This window comes from Balearica regulorum, chromosome 5 (genome assembly GCF_011004875.1).
Source record: "Balearica regulorum gibbericeps isolate bBalReg1 chromosome 5, bBalReg1.pri, whole genome shotgun sequence".
Classification (NCBI taxonomy): domain Eukaryota; kingdom Metazoa; phylum Chordata; class Aves; order Gruiformes; family Gruidae; genus Balearica; species Balearica regulorum.
Genome location: NC_046188.1, coordinates 4,588,875 through 4,614,047, shown reverse-complemented (window position 1 = coordinate 4,614,047; position 25,173 = coordinate 4,588,875). Strand labels below are relative to the sequence as shown.

The following is a 25,173-nucleotide window of genomic DNA, read 5'->3' as shown; positions in this document are numbered from 1 at the left end:
CTTTGAACGGTGTCAGCTTGGTCTGGATCCAAATGAAAGCGGCAGTCGTTCTGTCGAGTCTCGTGAACGTTCTGGTAAGGGAACCCATCTAGCTCGCACGGAGGATTTGGACATCCTCAGAGGGTTGTGAAATGACGCAAGGTACCCAGCTGCACCCCGATGTGTGTCTGGGGAGGAGCGAGGATGGAGTTCAGGGCTTCAAATCCTCTGGTACAGCAGTTTCTGTTCCTTATGGGAGCCCAGGGCAATAAAACCGCACTAAAGCCTGGCTGGCTGCAAGCCAGGGCCGGGCCCTTGATTTCACCTGAGTCATCCTGGCTCTCTTCTGGTAAAACCTGTGATCGGAAAACGAATGATAAATGTGGAGCGTGTTACTGCTGCCGGGTTTTTTTTTATTATTTCTTTTCTTTTCTTTTTTTTTTTTTTTTTTTTTTGCATGTCTTGGGTAAATGTAGCTCTTCTGCCAGGAGGAGACAGAGGAAAGCCAGCGAGTCATGCTCCACACCCCATCCCTCCAACAGCTCCTTCCCCTTTTGTTTCCCTGGCAATTTACCATTTCCTTGCCACAAGGGGGGAGAATTTGTCCCTGCTGCCTTACGGACAGGTTGGGTGTGAATAGAGAGGGCTGTGTCCCTTAGCATCTCGGCCACTTATTTTGACGGCAATCCAGAAAATATTAGTTACCCTGCTCGCAGTTGGAGTGATGGGCAATGGAGCATGCACCCTATGCTCGGCTGAACCTTAAAACTCAATTTCTATCTCATAAAATCCCAGAATAGCTTTGGCTGGAGGGCACCTCCCTTCCAAACCACCCACCCCGGCATTTATTTGCTCAGCAACGTTTGAACCCAACGTGGGGCCTGGGCAGAAAAGCCTGACGGCTGCTGTTGGCGAAGACAAGCTGTGGAGGATGCGGGATGCTCAAACCACTGGCGGGGGTGACATCCCAGCCAGATCCCCATGGAGACCCCAGAAAATATGTCATCGGAGATGGCACATTTCCAGAGCCACAGGTGAGAATATGAGAACGTTGGGACACATTACCCTGCAGCAGGAAGGTGTCTGCAGAGCTCCTGGGTTTGAAGGGACTGAACCCCAGCCACGATTAAGTGGGAGGGACTGTCACAATGGAGGGTCAATCCACGCACGGGGTCATTCTGGTGGATGCGTCCCACCGCCAGCAACTCAAAGTGCCCCAGAACGGTTATGATGGTGGTCCAGCGGTGCCGGGATTTGCCAGCATCACCCTGGTGGGAAAGGGACCCGCTCTCCAAGTTTGAGACGATGAAGAGAAAATGGAGAACGACGTGGGGAGCTGCTGCACAGGACCCACGTCCCCGCGGGATCCTCCCCATCCACGCTCTGCCGGAGCAGCCTTGCCGCTCGCCCTGGGCTCCCCAGCGGGCTCCCCAGCACGTTCCCCGCATTGGAGCGATGGACGGCGGCACCCCACCGCCGCTCGGGGGCCGATGGCCCTGCCCCCGCCCCGGGGATCCCCCCGCTTCCCCGGCACCGCCCCGCCGCTGAGACCGGCCGGCTCATCACACGGCGGGTGACGTTACGGCGGCGGCGGCCAATGGCAACGGCGCGGGCGGTATAAAGCGAGAGGCTGAGGCGGCGGGCGGGAGCGCTGAGGCGGCGGAGGGTGGAGGCGGTGGGTAGCGGGAGAGCTGAGGGCGACGGGCTCCGCCACAGCGCGCTGCCCGCACGGTCGGCGGGCCGGCCGGGCCCTGCTGGGGTCCATGGAGCCGGTGCGGAGCTGTAACGGGTACGCGCGGCAGGAGAGGTCGCCGCCATCCGCCTCCCCGTCGACGGGCGCTGAGAAACCGCGCGTCCTCTCCGGCGGTGGCGGCGGGGACGGCTGGCGGGGCGAGCGGCCCCGCAGCGAGGAGGACAACGAGCTGAGCCTGCCCAGCCTGGCGGCCGCGTACACCACCATCCTGCGCTCGCTGGGCGAGGACCCCGAGCGGCAGGGGCTGCTGAAGACGCCCTGGAGGGCGGCCACCGCCATGCAGTTCTTCACCAAGGGCTACCAGGAGACCATCTCGGGTAGGGAGCGTTCCCCCCGGGCGGGTGGGGCTCACCCCGGGGGGAGGGGGTGTGCTCCGGGCCGAGGGCGGCGGAGCCGGAGCCTGCTACTCTAATACCGGCCGTGGCGCTGCCTTCCTTACTTTATCCCTTAAAATGAGCTTTGCCGCTGCGCCGCCACCGTGCCGTCCGTCTGATGCCCCTTGTCAGTAAGTCATCAGCAGTTTGTGCAGAAAACACCCGTACCTTGGGGTCTCTCCGTCCCCTCCTTTCCCCGGTTTATTTTTTTTAAACTCTGTGCTGGTAAAGTTTGTGTTCTGTCATAAACTTCTGTGCTTCTGATTTGGATGAACAGAACAAGTGCTTTTGGTTTCCCTCTTCTTGTGTAAACTTTTCAAGCTCTGGCTTAGGAACTTGTTTGTGGTACGACATTGCCAGCTGAGCTAGGCTGTGTTCAGGAGGGGCAGGAACACTCGCTTCTATTTGCGGGCATAAGTGGTTCAAATTATCACAAAAAGGATCCCTTTCTGCTGATGTTTTTATCAGGTGAGGCTTTTCAAAGGTGGGAATGAAACTTGAGGAGGCAAGGCAAGGAGAAGGGAGGAGGTTGGGGTGATCCCAGTCCCATCTCAGGGTCCAAGCAGTGAATGGGGGTGTAGAGAAGTACCCCAGGTTCACATCCCTGCCCCAGGTGGGTGTCCTATCCGCTTGCTGGCTGCGGGCCCTCCCTGAGGGCAGGAGGAGAGGAACTGGGTGAGATTTGTTGTCTTCAACACCAGTGACTCCAAAGTTGTCTCTTAGGTCCAGTGCAGGGTAAATCCTGCTTGAAAACTTTGTGGGTGGTTTGTTTGTTTGGTTTTGGTTTGTTTTTTGTTTTGGTTTTTTTTTTTTTAAATCACTTTACCTCTTCTCAGCCTTTCCTGTAAGGACTACACCCAGTACAAACAGTAAAAAAGGGCTTGGAAGTTGGGAATTTCCCCTTCTGTTCTCCATTACAGTAAAAGGCAAGTTCCTGTTAGTGCATGAGAGACACAGATTCTGTCAGGAAGGACCTTTGAACGGAAATCAGAATGGACCTGAGTGTGTTCTGCTCTCTGGAGTACAGCACTGGTGTATCGAGTGCCCCAGAACCAACCACATCAGGGTGTTGCAGCTGAATGAAAAGGCTGAACTGTGCTGATGGCCGGCATCAGGGAGCTTCCTGCTGACACGTTGAGTCCTTTTTGTAAGTGCACTGTGCTTCAACTGAAAGGTTGGCTTTTGTGTTTAGTTTCTTTTTCACTTCTCAGCTGTTGCCTCTTTTGAAATCAGATTGCAGATGACTTCCAGCATTAACTTACTCATGGCCAGCTTATACTCATGTGCCAGTGTCCTAGCTTCCCCCAGGAACAGCATTTCTGCCTTGATCTTTGTTTTGCCTTTCTGACCAAACCAGGTTTTCATGTTTGCATCTGGAAATAGGCTCTGGATTGCAGTGGCCATCCTTATTCCTCTCTTCTTCTAGTCCTGCTGCACAATGTGTTTGATGTGAGGTTTCGTAGGGTCTTGCAGAATAATCCTTTGTCTACTGGGAATCGTTTTCCTCATTTGATGATTGCACGTGTCTCTCTACTGCTGTAAAACACAAGAGATTTCTCAGTCACCCTGCCAGTCTCTAGCAGAAGAATTTTTTTTAGTGATTGTTTCTGAGCATGAATTTCTGTGCTGAACCCGCATGAGGTTGCTGCCCACCTTAAGTTCTCTCTTATCGTGCTGCCAGTTTTGTGTGCAGAGCCACACATTCCCTTAAGGTTTTTTTAATAGCTTTTTTCTGCTCCAGTGTGGATTCTCTAGGATCCGAATAGTCTTTCCCAATCTCTCACGTACATTTCACTAGGCAGAGTAGTTCTGGATAGTCCCCTCCTCTGAATTTCCGTATCTGGGAGAGACTTTTATATCCAGATGTGGAAAGTGTCACGGCTAGGTGCTGTATTCTTCGTCTGCTTTTTCTTTTCTTTCTAGGAAATAAAATGAAGCTGTGATACCAATGTTTCTCCTGGTGTCAGATCTCTTGCTTTCCAGCTACTTACCTTTTGCACAATGCCCAGCTTCCAGTCTTCCCACTCTTACTAGCCAAACGGAAGAAAGAGCTGTAGCCGAAGGACAAGTCCACAGCAGCTAGTAAAACTACTAGTGGATGAGGAGTTGGCTGGGAAAGTTGATATGGAAGTAACTTCCATTTGGGAGAGTTTTAAATACATCATGAAACCCAGAGCCAACTACAAAGTCTCTGGGAACAAGACTACCTATGGGACTGCAGCTCGTGCCGCTTGTCTCTGCTGCAGCGTCCCCATGTGCTGTTCACTGGGTTATGTTAATACGACTGCCTGCCTAGCCAGGCTGTGAACTAGGCCAGGAACTGGCTTGTGAAAGAAAGAAAGAAAGAAAACAAAAACCACCCACTCCCCTATCCACCCCCCCCAAAAAAACCAACAAAAAGCAGCCCTGACCTCTTGTTTGCTCAGGTTTATTTTGCAGCTTATTCAGCTCCTTATGTGGACCTGTCTGGATAGGCAGAGGTTAAAGCAGTGATATGCGGGATGTGTGGTGAGGAGCATGTTCAAGTTTACACCCCAACAGGCAGAAGATAACAGACAGTTATAATAGGTGTAAGTCCCATCTCTGCATAAAAAGTTTCTCAAGTAAAAGCTCTGTGGTGGTGACTGTACAAACACAGGGCTAGAAGCAAAGAGTGTTGCAAAAGGCACCTGTCTTCATCTGGCACTGGCTGAGCTCACAACCCTTGCCAGTATGTGTAAATGTTGCCAGACTGTACAGCCAGAGAAGAGTAACAAAGATGAACCAAGGTAGTGAATGTTAGTACAGCTACAGGCTTTAAAATCAGCCTTCTGAGTTTGTCTGTTTGAGTGTCTGCCTTAGGTAGGCAGGAGAAAAGCAATTCATTTCTGATGGCGTTTTAATTTTCCGTAGGGGAACACAAAAAAGATGTAATAGATATATTCCCAAACTATGAAATATAGTGAAGGATGGAGAGTGTAAAGTTGCAAGTACACTGCAGGAGGCCTTCGGTGTTTAAGGTGCTTGCTTTGAGCCTCACTTGCTGTGAGCAAGAACATGGGGGTTATGTGGTTGATCGCAAAGCTGAGCTACCTGACTGCCTTAAATGCTGCCCGCTGCTCTCAGGGGTTAGTGATTTGAGTGGTGCCTTGCTCTTGCTTGTCACTGAACACTTTTGAGGGCAGTCAGGTTGCTGGAAGCTTTTGGGTATGGTGCAGGATGGTGGGCTTAGCTGCCCTGCAGCAACCTGTCCTCTGTGGTGGCGTTGGAGAAGACCCAGTGGTGTGAGTGGGGAGTTTGGTTTAGGGAACCCATAAGGTTTTTGGAAGCTGCTGAGCTGATGTGTGGCTTCAACAGAGTCAGCAAATGGGTATTGTTTTTCTTTTTGAGCCTTGATTGTAATTCACCCTTAAGAACAAACTATTTTCTTCATCTTTTTGGTGACCATGTGTCTGAGAACATAATACATTTGAGGCATGGTTAAATGTGCTGGATGTTTGATCTCCATTCCCGGGTGTTGTCGCTTTGCTTCCGTGACACCAGATGGTGTTTGTGGTTTTGTACTTTCCATAGCTTAACTTCGTAGTGTTGTAGGGAAGATTACATCTAAATTCTGTCCCTTCTCTCCATTCAGATTTATGTGAGTAGCAGAGAAGCTGATTCTGCTTTCCAGCTTCGTGCGTATTTCCTAGCTTGTTTTTGATAATGCAGAGTAACAGTGTTCCTGCTTTACCCTTTATTCATCTCTGCTATCTGTGTTCTGCAGCTGGTCAGTGTTGTATTTCAGAGCCATTAGTAGAGTTTACTTGTTAAATGTCTAAATCTGGCTCTTTCTGCTCTTTCTAGATCGTGTCTTTTATTAATCCTGTCTTTACTAAAGGTTTCACTCTTTCTTTGACAAAACATACTCAAATGTATTGATCCTGCTTCTGTAGTATAAGTCATCAAATACTATTGGAGTAGTAAGAATCCCTCCAGTGATTTCAAATAAAATCCACCTGGGGACCAGATTAAAAAATGCTAGCAGTTCACGCTTGGGCATCCGTGTAGACTAACAGCCATTGCAATGGAAACCTCTTTAATTATTGGTAAGGATGGCAGAGCAGACAAGATGCCAAAAGTTTTACTTTTCAATTTCATGCAGTGCTTATGCGTGAGCATCCAAGAACATGGTTTCTTTCCCAGGGTCAGGTCTATCAGCTTCATATTTCTGAGAGTAAATCATATTGCAAAATAGTAACCTGTTCCCTTGGTTAATAAAGGTGAACTTGACTGTTGATAGCTGGTTGCCTGTAACTTTCTTATAGTTGGTTCAGGCAGTTCCCTGCCACACAAAAAGACCAACACTTGAGACATCTGTCCCTCCTTTTACTAAAGACTTAATGTCACACTTGGAGATGGTGTCCATGAGTGTATATATAAATAATAGAAAGCACAAGCGTGTGCAAATGCAGTAAATGAGTGAATAAATGGAAATACAGGATCACAGACAGTACTAACTTGTAACTGAAGCTGAAGACTTCAGAATCAATCTACAGAAATAGTGTCGGTTACAGTGAGGGTCAGGGATGCTAGCTTCAAAATGTAAATGATAAAGGAGTTAGTTCTGATTGTGTAATCCTGTAGGAAACATTAGGCACAGAGATGAACAAGCTGCCTGCATCTGCCCGAGGAAGTTAACTTGTTTTCATCATCCATAAGCACTCTAAGCAAACAGCGTGTTGGTTAAACAGTGTAGCTGCTGGTGATGGTAATAGTTGTTACGTGAATAAAAGCTGGAAGGCTTTTCTGGTAGGTATGTCAGCTTTCAAGCATGTTGGCAGGTTCAGCTGTCCTTTCAGCGTGTTAGCAGGGAAATGGAAATATGAGGGAGAGGATAACTTTGCTTTCTAAATCTCTGGTTTGAAAGGCTGCATGTATGCTTTATTTGCCTGGAAGCTAAGTGACTCCACTGTGCAGCTTTTATTTTAAAGCAAATAACTAGTTAGGTGTCATACAGTAGATTAACACCTGCTGAACTGTGTATATGTTGCTTTCCCTCTCCTTAGTTTATGTGCTTTTCCTATGGTGAAGGGTGAAAAAAATGCAACCTTAATACTCTTTTGTTCATCATCTTGTCTGCGTGGATTTGGTATTTTGACAGATGACAACAGTGGTGTAAACTCATCATTTTTTCCAAGCCTACTCATTTTGCTGTGGCTGAGAGGTACTAAGCATCACTACGTAAAAATAGGCAGTGCCTTAAACAAGCGAGGTTGTTTGATCAGCAGCACTGCCCTTTGCTAAGCGCTGGTGAGTTACTTCATTCTTTTCTGGCAACAAGGTACTGCTAGTTCTCTTGCTTCTCGTAGAAGCGACAGTCTAACAGTAGTATGGCCATGGCTTGTTTCTTGTAAACCAGAGGGTGGGAGATACAGGGTTGTTCAGAGTAAGGTTCTTGGTTTTCTTTCCTCAACCTCTACCCCAGATGAATGAAGCCTACCATGCTGAAATGGGTACTCAATGCAGTGAAACTTCTGCTGGGAGCTAGGACTGTAGGACTTCCCAGGATGATCTCCCCTGCCCATTAATGCTCAAGTAAGACCAAGCTTGTTTGGGGTTTTGTTGGGAATTTATTAAATGTCTTAACCTCTTGGATCTTAATTATTAAAGGCTTCTGATATCTTAATGTTGCTTTTCCAAAGTGGTGTTTTGGCTTCTCTGATTTTTTCCTTTGTTTCAATTTCAGAAAGAAGTGTGGATGAGGGGACTTTCAGCACCTTCTATGAGATGAGACATTGAAATGGTTATTGAAAATCCTGATACATTTTAATGAGCATCTCCATAACCCTGCTTTCTCTCGTATTAATAAAGCTCCTGGCAGAGGATAACTTCTAGAACCTAATCTTAGCTTCATCTGGGAGTCTGCAATAACTGATCTTTATGAATAGACTTGAGACTCTCACTGCAACATGGAAAGTGTCGTATAGGAAAAAAATTAATCTGTACAAATAATGACCAGAATTAGTTGAATAGCAATAATGCTTTTTCTCCATCTTTGCTTCTATGAAATGTGCCTTAAATTACACATCTGGTTCACCTCTCTTCTGCTAACTGAGGGATTAAGCTTTGCTTCTGAAGCAAATTTTCCTGTCTGAAGCTGAAAGTCTGTTTCTCATCCTTTGGTGTGGCAGTGATGAAATCCAAAATATTAGTCATAAACTTGTAAATTCTTTTGTGTCTGAGGTTTCTCTTGGTTACTGTTAGGAAGATATGTTATGGCAAGGAAACCACATAGTGCTTATTTAATTGTCTCTGCAGCTTTTGAACTCTATTGCCTATTTAAGTAGTAATGTGGCATCTTAGGCTGTGTCTCTTTCTAGAGCTCTTCAAGACTTCTTGAAGCAAATGGCATACCCAGCCCACTCCCTTTCTTAGCAACCTGAAGTCATTAACTTTCTGCAGCAGTACAAACTCTCTTTATATGAATGAGTGTTTTTGTAGCCTGATTGTATGCATAATAAATTCCTGGTACCTTTTTAATACTGAAAGGCTGCAATAATTTTCTTGTTTCTTGTCTGGAATGTTTTCTCTGACTACAGTTACCTGTAGTGTCATCACATGAAAATAAATTAAAAAAAATCAGTTTTGACTCTACATCTTACTGCTTACCCAGCAGCAACTGAAAGGTATTTACAGCAGTTTCCTTCCAGATTTAATTCTGACCCTGTAGTCAATTGGTTTCACTACCACACATTCAGCTGTTAGCTTGTGTCTCCTGCTCTGTCAGCTACATCTGTCCTCAGATGAACTTCTTGAGAAAGGCAGTCAAAGGTATCTGCCAGCACACCCCAGCTGATTCTGCCTTAATGGCTGGTTAGCCTTTGGTCTCTGGCTCATGGCACTGCTGTTCTGGAGTATCCTCCGAACCATGACCTGTTCCTAGTGCATGCAGGGTCCCCAGACATTGGTTTTGGTGTAACTCAGTCTGTGTTCCCAGGAGAGCAGAAGGTACCTGACCTCAGCCTGTACTTTAGTCTGTTCATCACCCTCATAGGATGTCTGCCTCCCTTGGCCTGAACCCATTCCTGTGATGGCCTCAGCTGCAACTTATGGCACTGATGGGTCGCCGTGGAGAGCATAGGGGCAGTCAGGAGCTGCGTGATGGGTATCGGGAGAACCGTGTGCCTTCTGTCTCTGCCAGGATGGATGAGCTCAAGGAAGAGTATCAGGGAATCTCTGAGGCTCCCTTCACCCTGTTGACACTGAGCAATCCTCAGTCTGACTCCTCTCTAAAGTGGAGCAGTGAGGCAACTTGACACCGCAGGGAAGTACTTTAACTGGTAGTGAGAACAACCTACATCACTTCAGTCTTCTGTTGCCCGGGCGTAGTAAAAATGGGACATCTGAAGTGCTGTGAAGCTGATGCAGTGCCGCTCTGCGGAGTGCTGCCAACCTTCATTCCCTTCACCTACTGAGCCAGCTGCCGGGTGGGTTCTAGCTGCTTTGGTTGCCAGAGGTGCTTTTGCTTTCCTGTGTCACATTAAAGCCATGCAAATAGTTTCTATAGCAACAGGTCTTTTTGCTTAGCTCTGACGCAAAATCCTGAAAGGTCTTTCTCATTCTGTCTTCATCCAATTCTGATTTTTACTTTTATCAGATCTTTTTGAAGATAAAGGGGGAAAAATGAATTCTGTTTTGTTCCAGGAGTTAACTTGCAATAGAGGCGACTCTTCCCTTTTAAGAGCCCACTGAAGTTTCTACACCAGGACTTGAACTCAGAGCTGAAGGAAAAAATCAGCTGGAATAATTGAGAGAGCACCCTGACTGTACATAAAATGTTTCTTCTTGTTCCCCTCCTCCCAGCCATATATTTTAATTTGAATCTTAGCTCTTTGTTAATAGGATGTGTCTAGGCTTAAGGTCTTAAGCAGTAAATTCCCTCAACTTTTCTGGGGTGGTAGAGAATGAAAATGGTGGTGTTTGCAGTCTCCTTCAGGTTATGGACAGGGCTTGATGACAGCACTTGAGCACTGCTGTGAGTAATAAAAGCAGAGTGAGGGGAGGTATGACTGAGAGGCCATGGGACAACGTATGAATGTGCCCATCTTCTAGCTAGCAGAGGAGACGCTAGTCTGATCCTACTGATGAGGATTACATAGGTGGTACTTGGAGGGAGTAAAAGTGGTGCCTCATTTGAGAGGAAGAGTTTCCTTTTTGTATTAAGGAGGAGCAGCCCATCTGAGCTGAGGTGCCTTGCTTTGTCAGGAAACCAAGCTAGCAATATTTACTTCTAGCCCTCCTTCCCGCTAAAAGCCCCGTTGGCTTTCTGTGCTTTTGCTTTGAACATCCTGGTGCCACAGGAGGAAGGGATGGAAAAGGCGCAGTTGCGTTAGAAGGGCAGGTGAGGTTTTTTTTAGAGCTGAGAGATGCAGCCAGTGTAGCAGCCACCTTGCTCTGTGTGAACTGGGGCAGGCCTGGGGAGGGACAACATGCCTTTTAGATCTTGCCCTGAGTGGCAAGAGTAAATGTTTTAGAGCCTCCAAGTGAGGAAACTGAAATCAAGCTAGTGCTTAGGCAGCGTGCCCTAACAGGTAGAATGAAAGAACAGGAAAAAAAGGCACAGATTTGCCCCCAGCTTTGCTTCTAGCCTGGTTAATCTGAGGCCCTGTTGCCCCTTCTGTCTTTTGAGCTCTGTTAAGTTCTCCAGAACACGTGCTGCAGGATGCAGGCTGAGCTTGTCAGGCCCCTGTTTGATGCTGTTGCAAATTGAATAACTGGGGGAAAAAAAAAAGGCTGATAAAGTTAGATAAAATGGTATTGCCTCCCTTCACAAAGTGTTTGAGTCTCTGCCAAACAAGTCTCTCCTGTGTAATTACTGAAAACAAGTGCTGTGGTGGGACATAGCACAGCATCTTGTTGCAGCTACTCTTACCTAACTCTTCTTTTGTCAACACAAAGCTTGGATTTGAAAGGGGCAACTATAGGGGTAGGCAGACTTCAAGCTACGCTTATTTTCAGGAGAACAGGTTTTTGTGAAGTGTGAGCAGGGGGGACTGCAATAGGATAAGGGGTGATTGGGGCTCTTGACACCCTGGCCGTTTACTCAGGTAACAGCCTTCACTCTCACATTTTGTTTTACCTTGTGTCCCTGTATCATCTGGCAATTGTGAAGGGGTTACTGGAGGGGTTAACACTAAGCTGGTTTCTTCCTTGATGGCCTCTGGCCCTCCTTCTCAAGGAGTAACTGGTGCTGACTTAAAATCAGCACACCTTGCTACAGGCACAACTGCAGAAGTCAGGCAGCTGAACAAGCCTCATCTGTGATCTGTCTGCAACTCGCTGCTAATATTAAATAAATCTAAGGTGCAAAATTGGCAAGACCTGTGTAAATGAGAAGCGTGAAGCATCCCACGGCTCTGTGGTTACATTCTTGATGCATGGATCTCTTTGCTTACTCCCTTGGCTGAGAGGGGCCATTACTGAAACTGCTGTGACTCTGGGCTGTAGCCTAAGAGGGGACATGCAAAAAGGATGAATGACCTTTGTGTTCCTGTTTGATTGCTTAGCCACGAGAAGGATGTATTTTGTTCCTGAAGCTGCCTGTGTGATACCTCACCAGTCACTTAACCTTCTTTTTTCCCCAGCTTTAAAATAGGGTTAACTGCTCTCTCCATGATACAACGTGGCTCTTCAGCATTCCAGTAATAGACTTAGGTTCCTTAGGTAAAGTTTGGAAGGATCTATTAATACATATATTTTGTACATGAATAAGTGTGTATATACATATATGAGACTTCATGTTTGAAGTACCTTCTGTTGAGACTTTGGCCTCATACTGCATCACGCGTTACCATGACTTAACGAGACTGTGGCCATTTTTGATTGTTCTGAACAGTCTGCTTCGCAAGCATGCTGACGTAAATCCATATCTAACATCGGGCTCTGATATGCTCCTGGCAAGGCTGGTATGAGCCAAACTGGTGGTCTAATAACAGCAGCAGTCACTCTGGAGATGCTCTGTGGATCTATTTGGATTTTGTTTTAATAATGTTGAGCATAGTAGCAGGTTTTGTGAAACCACTGTTTGCTTTTCTGTTGTAGAAATGGCATGTCCGCAGAGTGCTGTGGGAGGGAGTTAAGAACCCAGGCGGCTGCTGTGTCTTCCCTCTCCTCTGAGCCTTTTTTGTTTTGGATTCTGGGTATTCCTGGCTGAATTCATAGTTATACAACTGCATGCATGTAATCAAAATCCTTTCTGGTAGTGTTTGGAGTAAACTAGACTCTGAAATTTGAAGAGCAAAATTCTGTACCTTTATAGAGTTATTTTCTGGCCTTTTTTGTGCCCCCTACTCCTGTTCTCTGACCTGATCACAAGCCTTCTGGGGTTCAGCCTCACTGTCTTGCAGGTTGCCAGCCCTTCTCAGGAAAGAACGTGCGTCGCAGGCAGAACATCTTGCGCACAGTTTCCAGGGTTACCTGTGTAGTGCTGATAGCAAGCAGGAAATTAAAATGCTCCATGATGATGATACGTTATCAACAACAGATGGTGGCTGTTAGGTGTACGTGCATGTCAGGGGAAGGCAGAAAGGCAAGTAGAGCAGACACAACTATTAGATTTGTGTAATCGCCACTGCAGGTGCTAAGCTGCAGCGTGGATGAAGCAGGGCAGTCCCTGAGCACCCTGGTTCTCCTTCTGGCCATGGTCTACGTGACTCTGATTCCTGGAAGTAACTCCAAGCTTGAAGCTATGCTGACTGCTAACTTGTTTGCAGAGTTCCTTGTTCTGATTATCATGCCTTCTGTACAGCTAGTTCTCTCTTCTCTCTTGTCCTTCAAAAGCCTGTTGTACTCTTAAACTTTCCAAGCATGGTCCAGGTGTCTGCGGTCTTTGTGGAGACTGTAGTAATCTGCGGTAACCTGTATCGGGATTGCTTGAGGACATGTCAGGGGACTGCTAAATCTGGAAAATCAACTGAGGGTCTGTTCTGCTGAGCTCTGAGACTAGCAAAAGCATGACATTGTACGTTCCTTTTCTTACTGAGCTGTCTCTTGCTCCTTCTGTCTTTGTGGGTTTCTCCACCCCAATTCTCTGTTAAATCTGAGGTGCAGAATTAGGCCGGACTATGCATATGCATGGCTGCTTTCAATTCAGGACAGCAAATCTCTCCCCAGTCTGTGGATACAGATCTGTCTCTTCGACTTTTGTGTATGCCTAAACAGGTGCTGGCTGGTGTGCTTCAAGGTGAAATAAAAGGGTATTTTATTTGCGTGCAAAGCCTCCTTGAAGATAGTGATGCTGGTGTTGAAGTGTTTGGAGAAGCTGCTGTGATGGCTTAGCTTTTCTCAAACCTCAGGCTCAGTTTTGCTTGTGGTATGTCAAAGCACTAATGGAAGCCCATTTTCAGAGTGCTCTCCTCCTCAGCGCTGACTTTATCAGCTGTAGTCTTAATTGCTCTTAAGATGTCAGTAATTCTGCAAAGACTAACCTAGGCTCAAACTATTATGTAAATAAATAGCGCTGTGGCAATTGTGTGATCGTATGCAAGCCAAAGCATACTTGTGGTGTTACTCCTTACTTGCCTCCCATATCTTAACCCTAAAATGTGTAGTTCTGAAAGCTATGTTCTTTCTACGGGCTTTTTCAGATACTGGCTGGAAGAACCTTCCACGCTTGTACATTTATTTTCTTTTAATGCGAATGTTTAATTTCAGATGTTCTGAATGACGCCATCTTTGATGAAGATCATGATGAGATGGTAATTGTGAAGGACATAGACATGTTCTCATTGTGTGAGCATCACCTCGTTCCATTTGTTGGAAAGGTAACTCTTCCTCACAAAACAAATGTGGGAATACATGATAAAAGACCTAAAGTACATGTAAAAGACTTTCTAGCTGTAACTACAAAGCTTTTAAAGCTATAAGTATTTACTGCTTACGGCTATGATTCTAGAAGTTAATCTTCAGAATACAAATAAGGAAGACCTCCTTAATGTGAGTTTTATTTGGATTTAAGCTCCTAAAATATAATGCTCAACCTTTCCTAGTCTAAGTAATCTAATGGTTTCTGACATTTCATATCAAAGCTCTTCTTCATGAAGCAGCAGCAAGCCTTGAGGGCAGACATCTTGATATTAAACCAGTTCACCCTGCACACTGGCTCTGTCTCGGATTTAGCTTCTAGCTCAGAGCTATCTAGTGCACATTCATCTCGGGAACCCCTCCTGAGTGGAACAAACTTCTGATTAGCAGCCTTGTGTTAAATAAGCAAGCCCAGTCAGGGAGGGGGTGGTCAAAACCAACTAACAGGAGGCTGCTTAGGTTGGGATTCCCATTAAAGGGGCTGGTGTTTCAGATGGTGTTGAAACTGCGATGCCAACAACTTTAACAATAAAATAAAAATTCTCAAATTAACCTCTGTAAGCGTGATGAAGAGTTCAGAGTGGATAGTCCCTTCTGCACATCTCAGCCACTTCACTCCCTTATCGACACAGAAGGATGGAGCTTATTCTGATCCATCTGTTCTACCATAAAGTACTCGCAGGCCAGAGGGTAGCAACTGCTTTTGTTGTCTGTAAAATTTGATCAGTACCACATGTGTTCCAAGTGACCTGTCTCCCAAAAATAAAATACCCAAACAGAAACCAGCCGTTTATATAGTTGAGTCAACTCAATTTCATCTGCTTTCTTTTCTTACTGTTAGTATTATATACTGGAAAACAAGGTAACTTCTTTTTCTGTGCAAGCTTTCTATTTTGCCTGTTATTCTTGGTTACACATACTGTGCATATTCTCTTCGTTACTCCTGTGGCAATGTATGCGTTCTTTTTACATCTAGCTGTTTAGCCTGTGTGGTTTGGAGAAATCTCGAAAACCCCAAATCAGTCCTGCTCGTATAATGGTCTGCTAAATGACTTGGTACGCCTCTCAATATTCTCAGACTAACAATTTTCCTGTTGGGTACATCAAACAGGCTGCAAATACTGACCAGTAGGTCTTGTATTTGCAGTTTTATCTTAGATGAAATTACAAAATTCACAAAAATACTTTATGGGGAACAGGATTCAACACTTAGAAATAAGTTATGTCTCTCACTTTGTCTGAAATGTTTCATCTCTTTTCAGGTGTCAGTGGGTTGATTACCCAACAGAAGTGATAGGAATGAGCAAGTTAGCCAGGTAATTAGGTGCACTGTGGTACCTCTAACTGCAGGTACAGCGATACAGGATTCTGAGATGGGGCCTCTAGGCAAAGCGCTAAGACAGAATCCTACACTGATGCTCCCCTACTGTATCTTGGCTAATTTTTCAAGTCTCTGGTACAGTGACACAAATGCTGGTTTACAGTCTGTTATAACTGCAAACCCACTTGAATTCAGTAGCCTACGTTGCTTTCGAAAAACAAAAAGCTAAATGCCTTTCCCCCCGCCTTCGTATCTGAGCACTTTTCTACTAAAGAACTTATTCCAACTCAGTGCAACTGTGTGTTCAGTATGAATGTTCAACAAATCCATATTTGAGCAGGATGGAAGTTGACAATCATACAGTGATCTATGGTACTACCAAAGCAGAAAAAAAAAATAATCAGTAAGTGCAGCCTGATTTTGGTGGCTAAGTACTTCTTGTCATCAGAACTTTCACTGGAAGTTAAGTACCATCCTTCTCCCTCCCGCTCCCTAAATCCATTTTAGGTCTTGAAAGAAAAGCATATTTATTTTAGATGACTGGTGCTGTGCTGAGTAATAGATTGCTTTTTGTACCCAAATGTAGTAGTGCTCTGTAGCATTCCTGAGACTTGGAACATAAGCCTTGACTGTTCAAGAGTTGTGATTTTCCCCCCCTCAGAAAACTTACTTATTCTTTACCAGGACACTGACCTCACCAGGCATTTACAGTCTCCGTTAGCTCCACAATTTTTCAGGCTTGCATGGTGGCATGTTTCTCCCACATGCTAGGACTTCTGGACTGTTCCAGAGTTAGTTCTGGGACAATTGCACATCTCATTCTCTATGCATGAGTTTCATATGCATTTGGAAGTGTGGTTTTGATTCTGTTAATGGTTTGTTCTCCTCTGTCTTAGGTACATATTGGCTATCTTCCTAACAAACAAGTACTTGGCCTCAGCAAGCTTGCTAGGTAAGTGTTAATGTAATGAAAGTGATGCTAATTTGTAAAAAGGATTCCAAGCTGTGCTAACTGTGCTAATCTTTCTAATCTGGTCCCCCTCTAAAGCTCAGCCCACTTTGTGTCCTGGATTTGGATTTAGACCAATCCTCAGCATTATGTTTTTTGTGGAGAGGACAGATAAGTCTTAGAGCTCTGTGTTAATTCACATCAATCGACTGTAGTAGAGTCATAATGCTTTTGTACATTCATCCGAAATGCTGATGTCTGCAGGGAGCACAGAAGCAAGAACAACAGAGAATTTGGTCACGTTCTAAGGCAGGCCACAAAAATCAGTGGAGATCTCTAGCTAGTTACTACTTGTGTGTATATTGACCGATAAGAACAAAACCCCAAAACTTCCAAACTGTAAATGAACATGTTCTGAGGATAGAAATTGAATCGAAAGCTTTCATCTGTTAGCTGACTCTTCAGATAAATTTGGCATTTCTTCCTTTCACTCGAGACCTGCTGAGAGCACCGTGGGGCAGATTTTATAGATAAGGTTCAGCCTAAGAAACAAAGCAATTATGATACACTTGAGAAATCTATTTGTTATGTAAAATAGCTTTTTCCTCAGCAAGTGCCCTTGGATTAGTTGTTGCACTGAATCTTGTTATAAAGGGATACTTTCTAGTTCTGGTGAGGAAGGGAACGGTAGATCCCTTCGATAAGCAGATTACTGGGGACTGGAGCGGAAGAGTCTCTTGAGAAACGAATCTGAAAAACTGGCTGCAGTTCAGAAAGACCGCATGGGTTTTGCTTGTACTTTCCCTGATATGTCTGTTAATCTTGCTGTAGTTCTAATAATACTAATGAGAATTAGCCTTGTAAATCTGCATGCACGCTGGGTTTTCTTAGCGGGTAAGCAACGTGTAGGATAAGACACTAAAATGCTTTAACGTCAGTCAGCTCTGTTCTGTGCTCGGCTTGCGCAACAGTGAATTTGGTTTGGAAGTGGAAGGGCCCTTGGACGTCGTGTCTTTGTTGACGTGACCTCATATTGCAGGGAGACCATCTTCATGTCTTCTAGCGGTGCTTATAGGAGTGGACCTTGATTAAAAGACCGAAACAGGCAGTTCAACATCTAAATTTTTCTGTACATGTGGCTGTTCCTCAGTGCTGAAATTGTAGGATGAGGTTCTGAGCTGACAGCACTGCAGTTGCTGGGTGAAAGATTTTACCTTCTGTAGCTGCTTATGCTTGGGGATGTCCGTGTGGCGGTTCATGGCTTGTGTGTTGGCTGGCACTCCTGGGGCTGGATCTTTAAGTGGTGAGAAGTTTTTTGAGTTGGATATCTGAAGGCAAGCATCCTTCCTGAAGAGACTGTCTTTAGCACGTGGTTTCATTTCTGCAGGGCTTGAATGCAGGATTAAGGATCGCATTTGAAATATGCATTAGTTGATTTGTGCTTGTTCTGGTCTCTAGTTACCTCTGAACTGCAGATGTAAAAAGGAGCTCAAAACTGTCTTCCATGATTTTTAATGCAAGTGGCAACATGGTGCTAGAAGTGTATGATTTTTCCTACTATTTATTCTCAGTACAGAAGCATGCGTAAATATGTGTAAGGCTTCCTGCACTGTGCTTGAAAGGTTAAATCTTGCCTCTTTTTCAAGTTACGCTCCCGTATACTGCAATAATGAAAAGATTAGATTCTTCTATAACAAAATGTTCTCAGTCCTCGCTTGCTTTTGAGTGCTTACCACGAAGAGATTGCTGGGCCAAATAGTGCTTCCCTGTCGTGCCCTATATAATGCAACCAGTGTTCAAACAAAGATTTGTGAAGCTGTTGGTACTGTAGGCCTAATCTTTCATAATAGGATTAGTCTAATGTGGTGAGTTTCTGTAGTTGTGGATGACCTGTATGCAGTAAACAAACATCTTTCTCCAGATTTTAAGCTCAGGCTTGAAAATGCTAATGCAAATAACTGTTTTTACACAAACATGCTTATTTTTACCCTGGTATTATATAGAAGTCCTATATCTCAGCATCAGCTTGTTTCCTATCTATATATTTAATCTAAAAATTATATTGCTTTGTTTAGAATGGCTATAACATAACCATTTTATTTCTGGAGGGGAGTTTCTGCATATAATTCTCTCTTCAAAACAGCAGGCAAGTCTCATTGTCAGAAATGTTTCTTGTAACTAGTGCCTCAGGCTGCCAGCCAGTGTCTGTTTTTTGTCTAGTCTGACCAGATGGGTATTGAAGCTTTCTATAGCAACTTCTTTACATGGCCACTTGATGTGTAATTAAGCATTTGAGGTTGGCACGAATAACCCATTGAGTTACAGAGCAGTTATAAGACACTTTTTTTAAATGTGTGGATTATAGTACTGCAGTTGTAAATGATGGTAGTATCACTTGGATTGCCCCATAAATGGCTGAAATTTGAAGTCGTGTTTGAGAGGGGTGCTAAAGGGGATCCCTGCACTGAAATGCTGTAATATATGGGTGGAGAGTATCTGTTTTAAATAAAGACAGTTCTCATTGTTCTTAGTTAAATCTGTGGTTAAATGCAAGAATCCAAAACATCTCTTGCTTAATTTCAGTAGTTTTCTGGGAATCCCAATATCTGAATTGTCCTTAAAACAGCATTTGGTTTAGTTTGAAGCAAAAGGAGGTAATCTGACCTCGGTTCAAGGATTAGCTTTCAGGGAGTCTTTGGGCATTGGTTCCCTTGTAACTCTGACACAGGTGGGTGGTGGTACGAGTAAGTCAGAAGTAATGGCCAACAGAAGATGCTCTAAGAAGTGGTGGCAGGTTTGCTCCTGATATACTCTCTGGGGCGGCAGGTAGGAGGAGCCTGCTGCTAAACAGTGATGCGCTAAGGGAAGTCCTTGAGCAATGCCAGCCAGGGGCTGAGCAGCAGCATGATGTCATGTAGATTTCCAGGAAGGACACATGGTCTTGTTTGGTAGTGTCAAGCTAATTGTGAAGATCAGACAATGGTTAGATGGGAATAAGTGTAACATAGTCTTCTTCCTTTCTCCTTTAGGATCGTGGAAATATACAGCAGAAGATTACAAGGTAAACAGCTGAATTTTTGGTTTTGTTGTGTGCACTCCTTTGCTGGCCAGCTCAGGGTACTGATGATTCTAGGTGGATGATTTTGTGGTGCAAATTTTAGTGTGAAGAAAAACGCTCTGTTCTTGAACGGGTGTTTTCTCATCTGTCATTGTAGCCCCTGTGTTTCCAGTGAGGGAAATAGATGTAGGCAGCATCTGATTCAGAGGATAAATGTGCTACAAGATACAGCTGCCAGGAATAACTAAACTAGTTGGATGATGCTGGAGATGAAGTCTCCTGCCGATAATTTGAGATGCCTTCAAGAATTCTTGTCTGAACAGATGAAGCGAGAGCTGCCATGTTATGGACTGCCTGCCTGCTGCCCCTGAGAAGTGGAGGAAGCTGCAGGGTCTGTGGCCTTGGGTTGGGCTCCGCCTGCTCTCCCTGCCCTGCAGTTAAATTTGGCCTGCTCTTGGTGACAGAAGTCTGTGTGACCATTAGGTGTCACACTGGTGAACAGAGGGTGCTAGACCTGTAGGAAGTAAAGCTTTGCAGGGCAATAGATTCTTTTAATTTGCTCACTTTTAATCTCCATTTTTTCCCCTTAAAAAGAGAAATTTGTTTAGGGACTGAGTAGCACAGCAGTAAACCCAATCAACAAATACATAAAATCTGAAAGAAAATAGAGAAGCAGGAAAATCTAACTGCATAATAGGAAATGCAAGAGCTGTAACAACAAATCATGGTAATGCAATTCCTGTAAGGGTGTAATGTAAAATGACTCCCAGTGTAAACAACCAAACGAACGGTCTGTTCCAGGATACTAAACATAAGGTAGGATTTGGTACTAATAAAATTTATTTAGGAAGAGCAGAGCTTGTGTGTGGTGGTGGTGGGGAACGGGCACACTTGGAAGCGAGGCTGCAACATTGCTATCCTTTTTATGTGGCATGCAGATAGTGGCGGTGCATTGATGCTGGCCAGATTTAACACTGCTTCTGAACTCCTTGTTGTTCTTTCAGTCCAGGAGCGCCTTACCAAACAAATTGCAATAGCCATCACAGAAGCCTTACAGCCTGCTGGAGTCGGAGTGGTTATTGAAGCTACGTAAGTGACTCTGAGCTGTTCGGTGGCAGTGTGTGGGCCGCGCGTGACTCCAGCTGTGTGCTGCAGAGCTGTTGTGTGTTGTCTCTTTGGCTGCAGTACCTGTGCGCCACGCTTATTCATGAGGCAGAATGCAGGCTGGAGTGATCCTTGCTCAGTGAAATGGCCCGGTGGGTTGGAGCTATTTAAAGTGGGGGTCCCTAATCCACTGCAGTGATGTGGCAACTGGCAGTGTGGTCAGCTGTCCCAGTTGCACTTGGTCCCTGCTCTGCCTCAGGGCACCTTCTACTTCCTCCAGTAGAGCAAGGCTTGGGACTAGCAACAGGCATATCCCTGTGATCAGAATCACACCTTGGAAAGGTGGAATCTTCCGAGGAGATCTTCTCTGAGGTGGGATCTTCTCTGGAGAGAGAGAAGGCATGGGGCTGGGAATTTGACTTTCTTTTCTGTAGAGGAGAGCTGAGGTACCACTGACAGCTGTCCGTTCTGGGTAGGGAGGTTTTGTCACTTCCCTAGAATTTAAGGTGACCGTACAAGAAATATCTCTCTTTGTAGGATTACTTCTTTCTCTCGAGACTGCCTGATTTATTTACTCCCCTCTCATTTCTTCTAGGCATATGTGTATGGTAATGCGTGGGGTACAGAAAATGAACAGTAAAACAGTAACCAGCACAATGTTGGGGGTGTTCCGGGAAGATCCAAAGACCCGTGAAGAATTTTTGACGCTCATCAGGAGCTGAAACTGCGTTATTCTCTAAATGCACTCTGGAGATTGTTCTGTCCAGTGTCACTGTCTGTTCTTGTTCCCACATCTCACTTTTAAACTAAATCGTTGTGAATTGTTGTCATAGTCTTTGTGCAGTAAAAGACTTCTGATGGCAAATGAAAAATGTAACGATGAGGTAGGCTCCTCCTGGATTTCCAATGATGCTGATGTCACAGAATGACAAGCTACGAATAGGGTTTTGGAAATGATTTTTCCGTCTACAATGCAGAATACAATGCTGTTAGGAGAAAAGTGGGGCTTGGGAGGGAAATGGCTATTTATGAAATAGTTATGTTTATTAGCATAAATATGGAGCAGCACAGGAAACAATTGAAAGGCTGTGGATCTTTGTCGGACCACTTATGCCGCAATTACTGTACCTCTGCTGAAAAGGATGGTCCTGAACTATCTCTGTCTATATTTTATTACAAGTCATGCAGTGGCTGTTTCAATATCTGGATATGTATGTTATACCTCTTTGAGATGTTACCTCTGGTGGTGCTTTATATTCTTGCTAGTATTAACCCTCCTTTTTTTGTGTGGGTTTTTTTGTATTTGTTTGAGAAATTTAAACCATTTTTTTCCTAGCCTGACCATTTTAACTGTCAGTTTCTTACTATTTTTAAGCAAACTTTAACAGAGGGGAGGGAAAAAAGAAAAAAAAGCCAAACCCCACAGTCTGTCTGCATAGTGCTAAGATATCCAAAGAGGTTTTTAGTATTTATATCTTGAGCTTTCCTTCTTGGATTTCCACGGGTTAACTGAGAAGCTAAATCTAGTCTGAAAATGAAGACTTCTCTTCAAATATTTCAAGATTTGCATCTCGTCAGTGTTGGACCAAAGGTAAGCACTGAAATCCTGAACTGCAGCACATTGTACCTCTCCCGCTCGACGGCAGGTCATTTCAGGGCAAAGTAACCTGAAATGACAACAACTTATTTCATAAGAGCAATTGAGAAAAGCATTTCCAGGGCCATCAAAGTGAATTAAACCACATTTTTCTGTGTATGTGGCAACATCTGTATGTGGCAGTATTGGTACAAAAAGTTTCGGTCAGCTGGACTTGGCTAAACTTCTTATACTTTGTTACATTTTTAATGGGTGTTTTGTAATTCTTAATTGGGAAAACATGAGGCGCAAATGAAAACCACCCTGCTCAAACTAAGTGCAGGAGGCAAAACTTAAAAAATAAAATGTCAGCCAGGGTGTCAGATGCCCACGATGCAGGTTCCCATAGTCGTATCTGCTTTGCTGGATATGAATCCAAGATGTTCTGTCCGCTAACCTAAAAGGCAGTTCCTGCTCTGGCACGCTCGATCTTACCACCATTCCTGTCTCTTGCTTCAACCAGTGTTAGAAATGGAATTAAAAATCACGTCCCGTTAAATTTCCATTGGGCCTAAAGAACTTTCAAGAGCGACCATGTCATGTATTTAATTACACTAATTTTACCTTGATGACCTTCACAGCATTATTGGAAAAATCTTTTGTAATATCCTCTGTCCTGGATTCTGTAGAGTTAGGTGCTGTGAAAGGGTTTGCTAGCATAAATGAGGTGTGTGTTGCACGTGCATAAAATACTCTATGGCATTTGTTTTCCTTGAATGATTGAGAGCAGATATTGCCACTTCTCAGTTCCGTATATGTATCCAGCTGAAAAGCCTTAAATCTTTCTTGCCTGAAATTCAGAGTAAAATTTGAGGACCAAAGGAGCGTGTGCTAGTACATTTATTTCTCTTTGCTTGCTTTAGTGTCCATTTAGAAATTAAGTGTCCATCTTGCTCCTGAGGTAATGAAAAGTTGCGTTTTAACCACTTATCTCTCTTCAGGATAAAGTTCGCATTGCACCACCACTGTTTTTTTATTTCCATGTGACCTGTAGTCTTTAAAACATACCTCTCTATACTTGTGGCCTTGGATTTTGTTCACATTTTTGTTGTTGTAAGACTTGGTGCATTTTTTTGGAACATCAGTATTGTTCAAATACACAAGCTTTAACTACAACCGGTGTGTATATATGTATAGTACGTACAGCCTGCTGTTGTACTGTGTAAAAGTCGATTGTTGCTAAGCCATTAAAGCACAGTGTTATCCTTTGGAGTGGTGGTATCCTTGGTGACTTGGAGGCGATGGCATCGCCCGTGGAAGTGGCACAAGCCCCGTCTCCTTGGGTGGGGGTGGTTGTTTCTGTGCTCGCAGGTGCTCTGAGCCTGTGCTGAGATGTTGGGTCGCTCTTCTGGGACAGTGGTTGATGAGTCCCTGTTTGTTGACTGGGCAGCAAAAAACTCCCGAGATGTGGTGTCACCTTATTCTTACTGGTCCTCGGTGCCAGAGGAATCCACATCAGGGTGGGGAAGGTGGAAGCAGTGGTCCCTTTGGAGTGGCTGTTGCATGCATCGAGGCTCATGGGGGCTTATGGTCCCCTTGTGCGCTGCTAAAGCCATTCTGGCTGCTTCGTTGCACTTTATTGAGGAAATACCTGGTTCCTGGCCAAATGTTCAAATTACCTGAACAGATATATGGTAGCAGCAGACGTGATGCAGCTGAAGTCTTGGTTGGGTCACCCCACCATGTACTGTGCGTAGTGATGAGCTCAGCCTGTGCCAGCAGAAGCTCTGCTGCTCCTCCGGGGTGGGGAGGCTGCCTTGGAGACGTTGCCTCCCTGCTGCCCTCCCAGGATGCAGATTCTGCTGAGATTCAGGGGAAAAACCCCAGAATTTACAGCTCCCAAACTCCCGGGGAGCATTGTAGCCAAAGCTTTGCCAGCGGGCAGCAGAGGCAAGGGGGACTGCCCAGGCTGCGTGTGCCTGTGCTTGTACACCCGTGGGCAGCGTGCAGCACCCCGAGTCACTGGAAGGAAAGCAGGCTGTGCCTGCGTGCCCCAGGGAAGTCTCTCTGTCGCCCTTTCATGCTTAATGTTTGCTCTTCTATATTGCCAGGCAGTTTCCAGGGGCAGGCGGTGTCTGTGCTGCGGTTGGAGCCATGACCGCATCGACAGATGAGCGTGACCTGTAAGCTGCCGACCTCTGTGTTGGCCCAGGCTTTTCTGCTGCCTGGATAAGAAAAGGAGGGGGGGAAAAAAACCATTAAATACTTGTATGAAAATTAATTCTATCCCAGCCTAAACCAGCACAGCTCCTTTAATGTCTTGCCTACTTCTCTGTGCTGGAGCACAAGATAAACCAGGGTGGGGGAAAAAAGCAAGTGAAGTTTTTGGGCTGCATGCAGGGATGGGGCATCGACTAGTACAGCATGGCTTTGTGGGCGAACGCTGTGGCACTCAGAAATGGAGAAGGAATAATGACCGAAAGCCCCCTCCAGCCCTTGGTGGGTTGTTTTTTTTTTCCAAATGGTCTGTCCTATTTGGAAAGAACCCTCCTGGGAAGCCCCAGGAGCATTGTCGAGAATTGTCTTTGTCGCGAAGCTGAGTTTACTTCTGTGTTTCCCACGGCTGTATGTTAAAGCTGGTGATTGTGGTGGGAAAGGGCTTGTTTGTCAAAACAGGCACTTCTGCAAGAGATTTTTCTATTCCCTGCCTTTTTTTTTTTTTTTAGGTGTGGGATTGAGAAGGAGCCTCCCTGGTTTTATGATCCTGGGAAAATCTGTTTTCATTGGGCTGAAAAAATATTCAGCTTGAAAGTGTTTACAGCTCAAAAAAACCCAGAAGAGAGCGATAACCAAATCTATAAAAGAACCAAAAGCTGTGATTAAGGTGACATCCTCCTGTCCCTAACCTACTGCATCTCCCAGGATCCCACCTGCTTTAGCACATGCTCTGTTTGTTCCCTGATACCCTCCAGTGGTATGTGTAGCTTCTCAGTGTTTTCTTCTCAAGAGTCCCCCACATAAGCAGCTTCTCTGTGTTTTTATCTGTCATTGTAGTTCACTTCTGGGTGTCTCTCATCACCTCCCGCACACGTGCTGTGGAGCGACTGTCAGCGAGTCCCTGGCCCGTGCCCGTCCAGGTCCTTGGCACAGGCTCTTTGGTCCTCTCCCGTTGTGTTCCTCCTCTAGGTGCAGGTCTACGCTTTGGTTCGGGCAATTTTTCACAGCTAAGAGCCTCA

The 25,173-nt window shown here is 45.1% G+C and overlaps 1 protein-coding gene across 1 annotated transcript; it reads left to right on the top strand.

Annotated features, from left to right (window-relative positions):
• The first annotated feature begins 1,623 nt into the window (after positions 1-1,623).
• Positions 1,624-23,209, top strand: GCH1 (GTP cyclohydrolase 1). Its single transcript, XM_075753236.1, has 6 exons — positions 1,624-2,049; positions 13,780-13,889; positions 16,147-16,202; positions 19,229-19,260; positions 20,262-20,346; positions 20,957-23,209. Exons 1-6 carry the CDS (start codon positions 1,743-1,745, stop codon positions 21,081-21,083), a joined length of 717 nt encoding a protein of 238 aa, XP_075609351.1. The 5' UTR covers positions 1,624-1,742; the 3' UTR covers positions 21,084-23,209.
• Positions 23,210-25,173: the final 1,964 nt, after the last annotated feature.

Excerpts from the sequence above, each read along its gene's own strand:
- GCH1 (XM_075753236.1), top strand. The coding sequence starts at position 1,743 with ATGGAGCCGGTGCGGAGCTGTAACGGGTACGCGCGGCAGGAGAGGTCG. Across the intron at positions 16,203-19,228 it reads GGCCTCAGCAAGCTTGCTAG|GATCGTGGAAATATACAGCA; the intron begins GTAAGTGTTAAT and ends TTTCTCCTTTAG. Across the intron at positions 20,347-20,956 it reads GGAGTGGTTATTGAAGCTAC|GCATATGTGTATGGTAATGC; the intron begins GTAAGTGACTCT and ends CATTTCTTCTAG.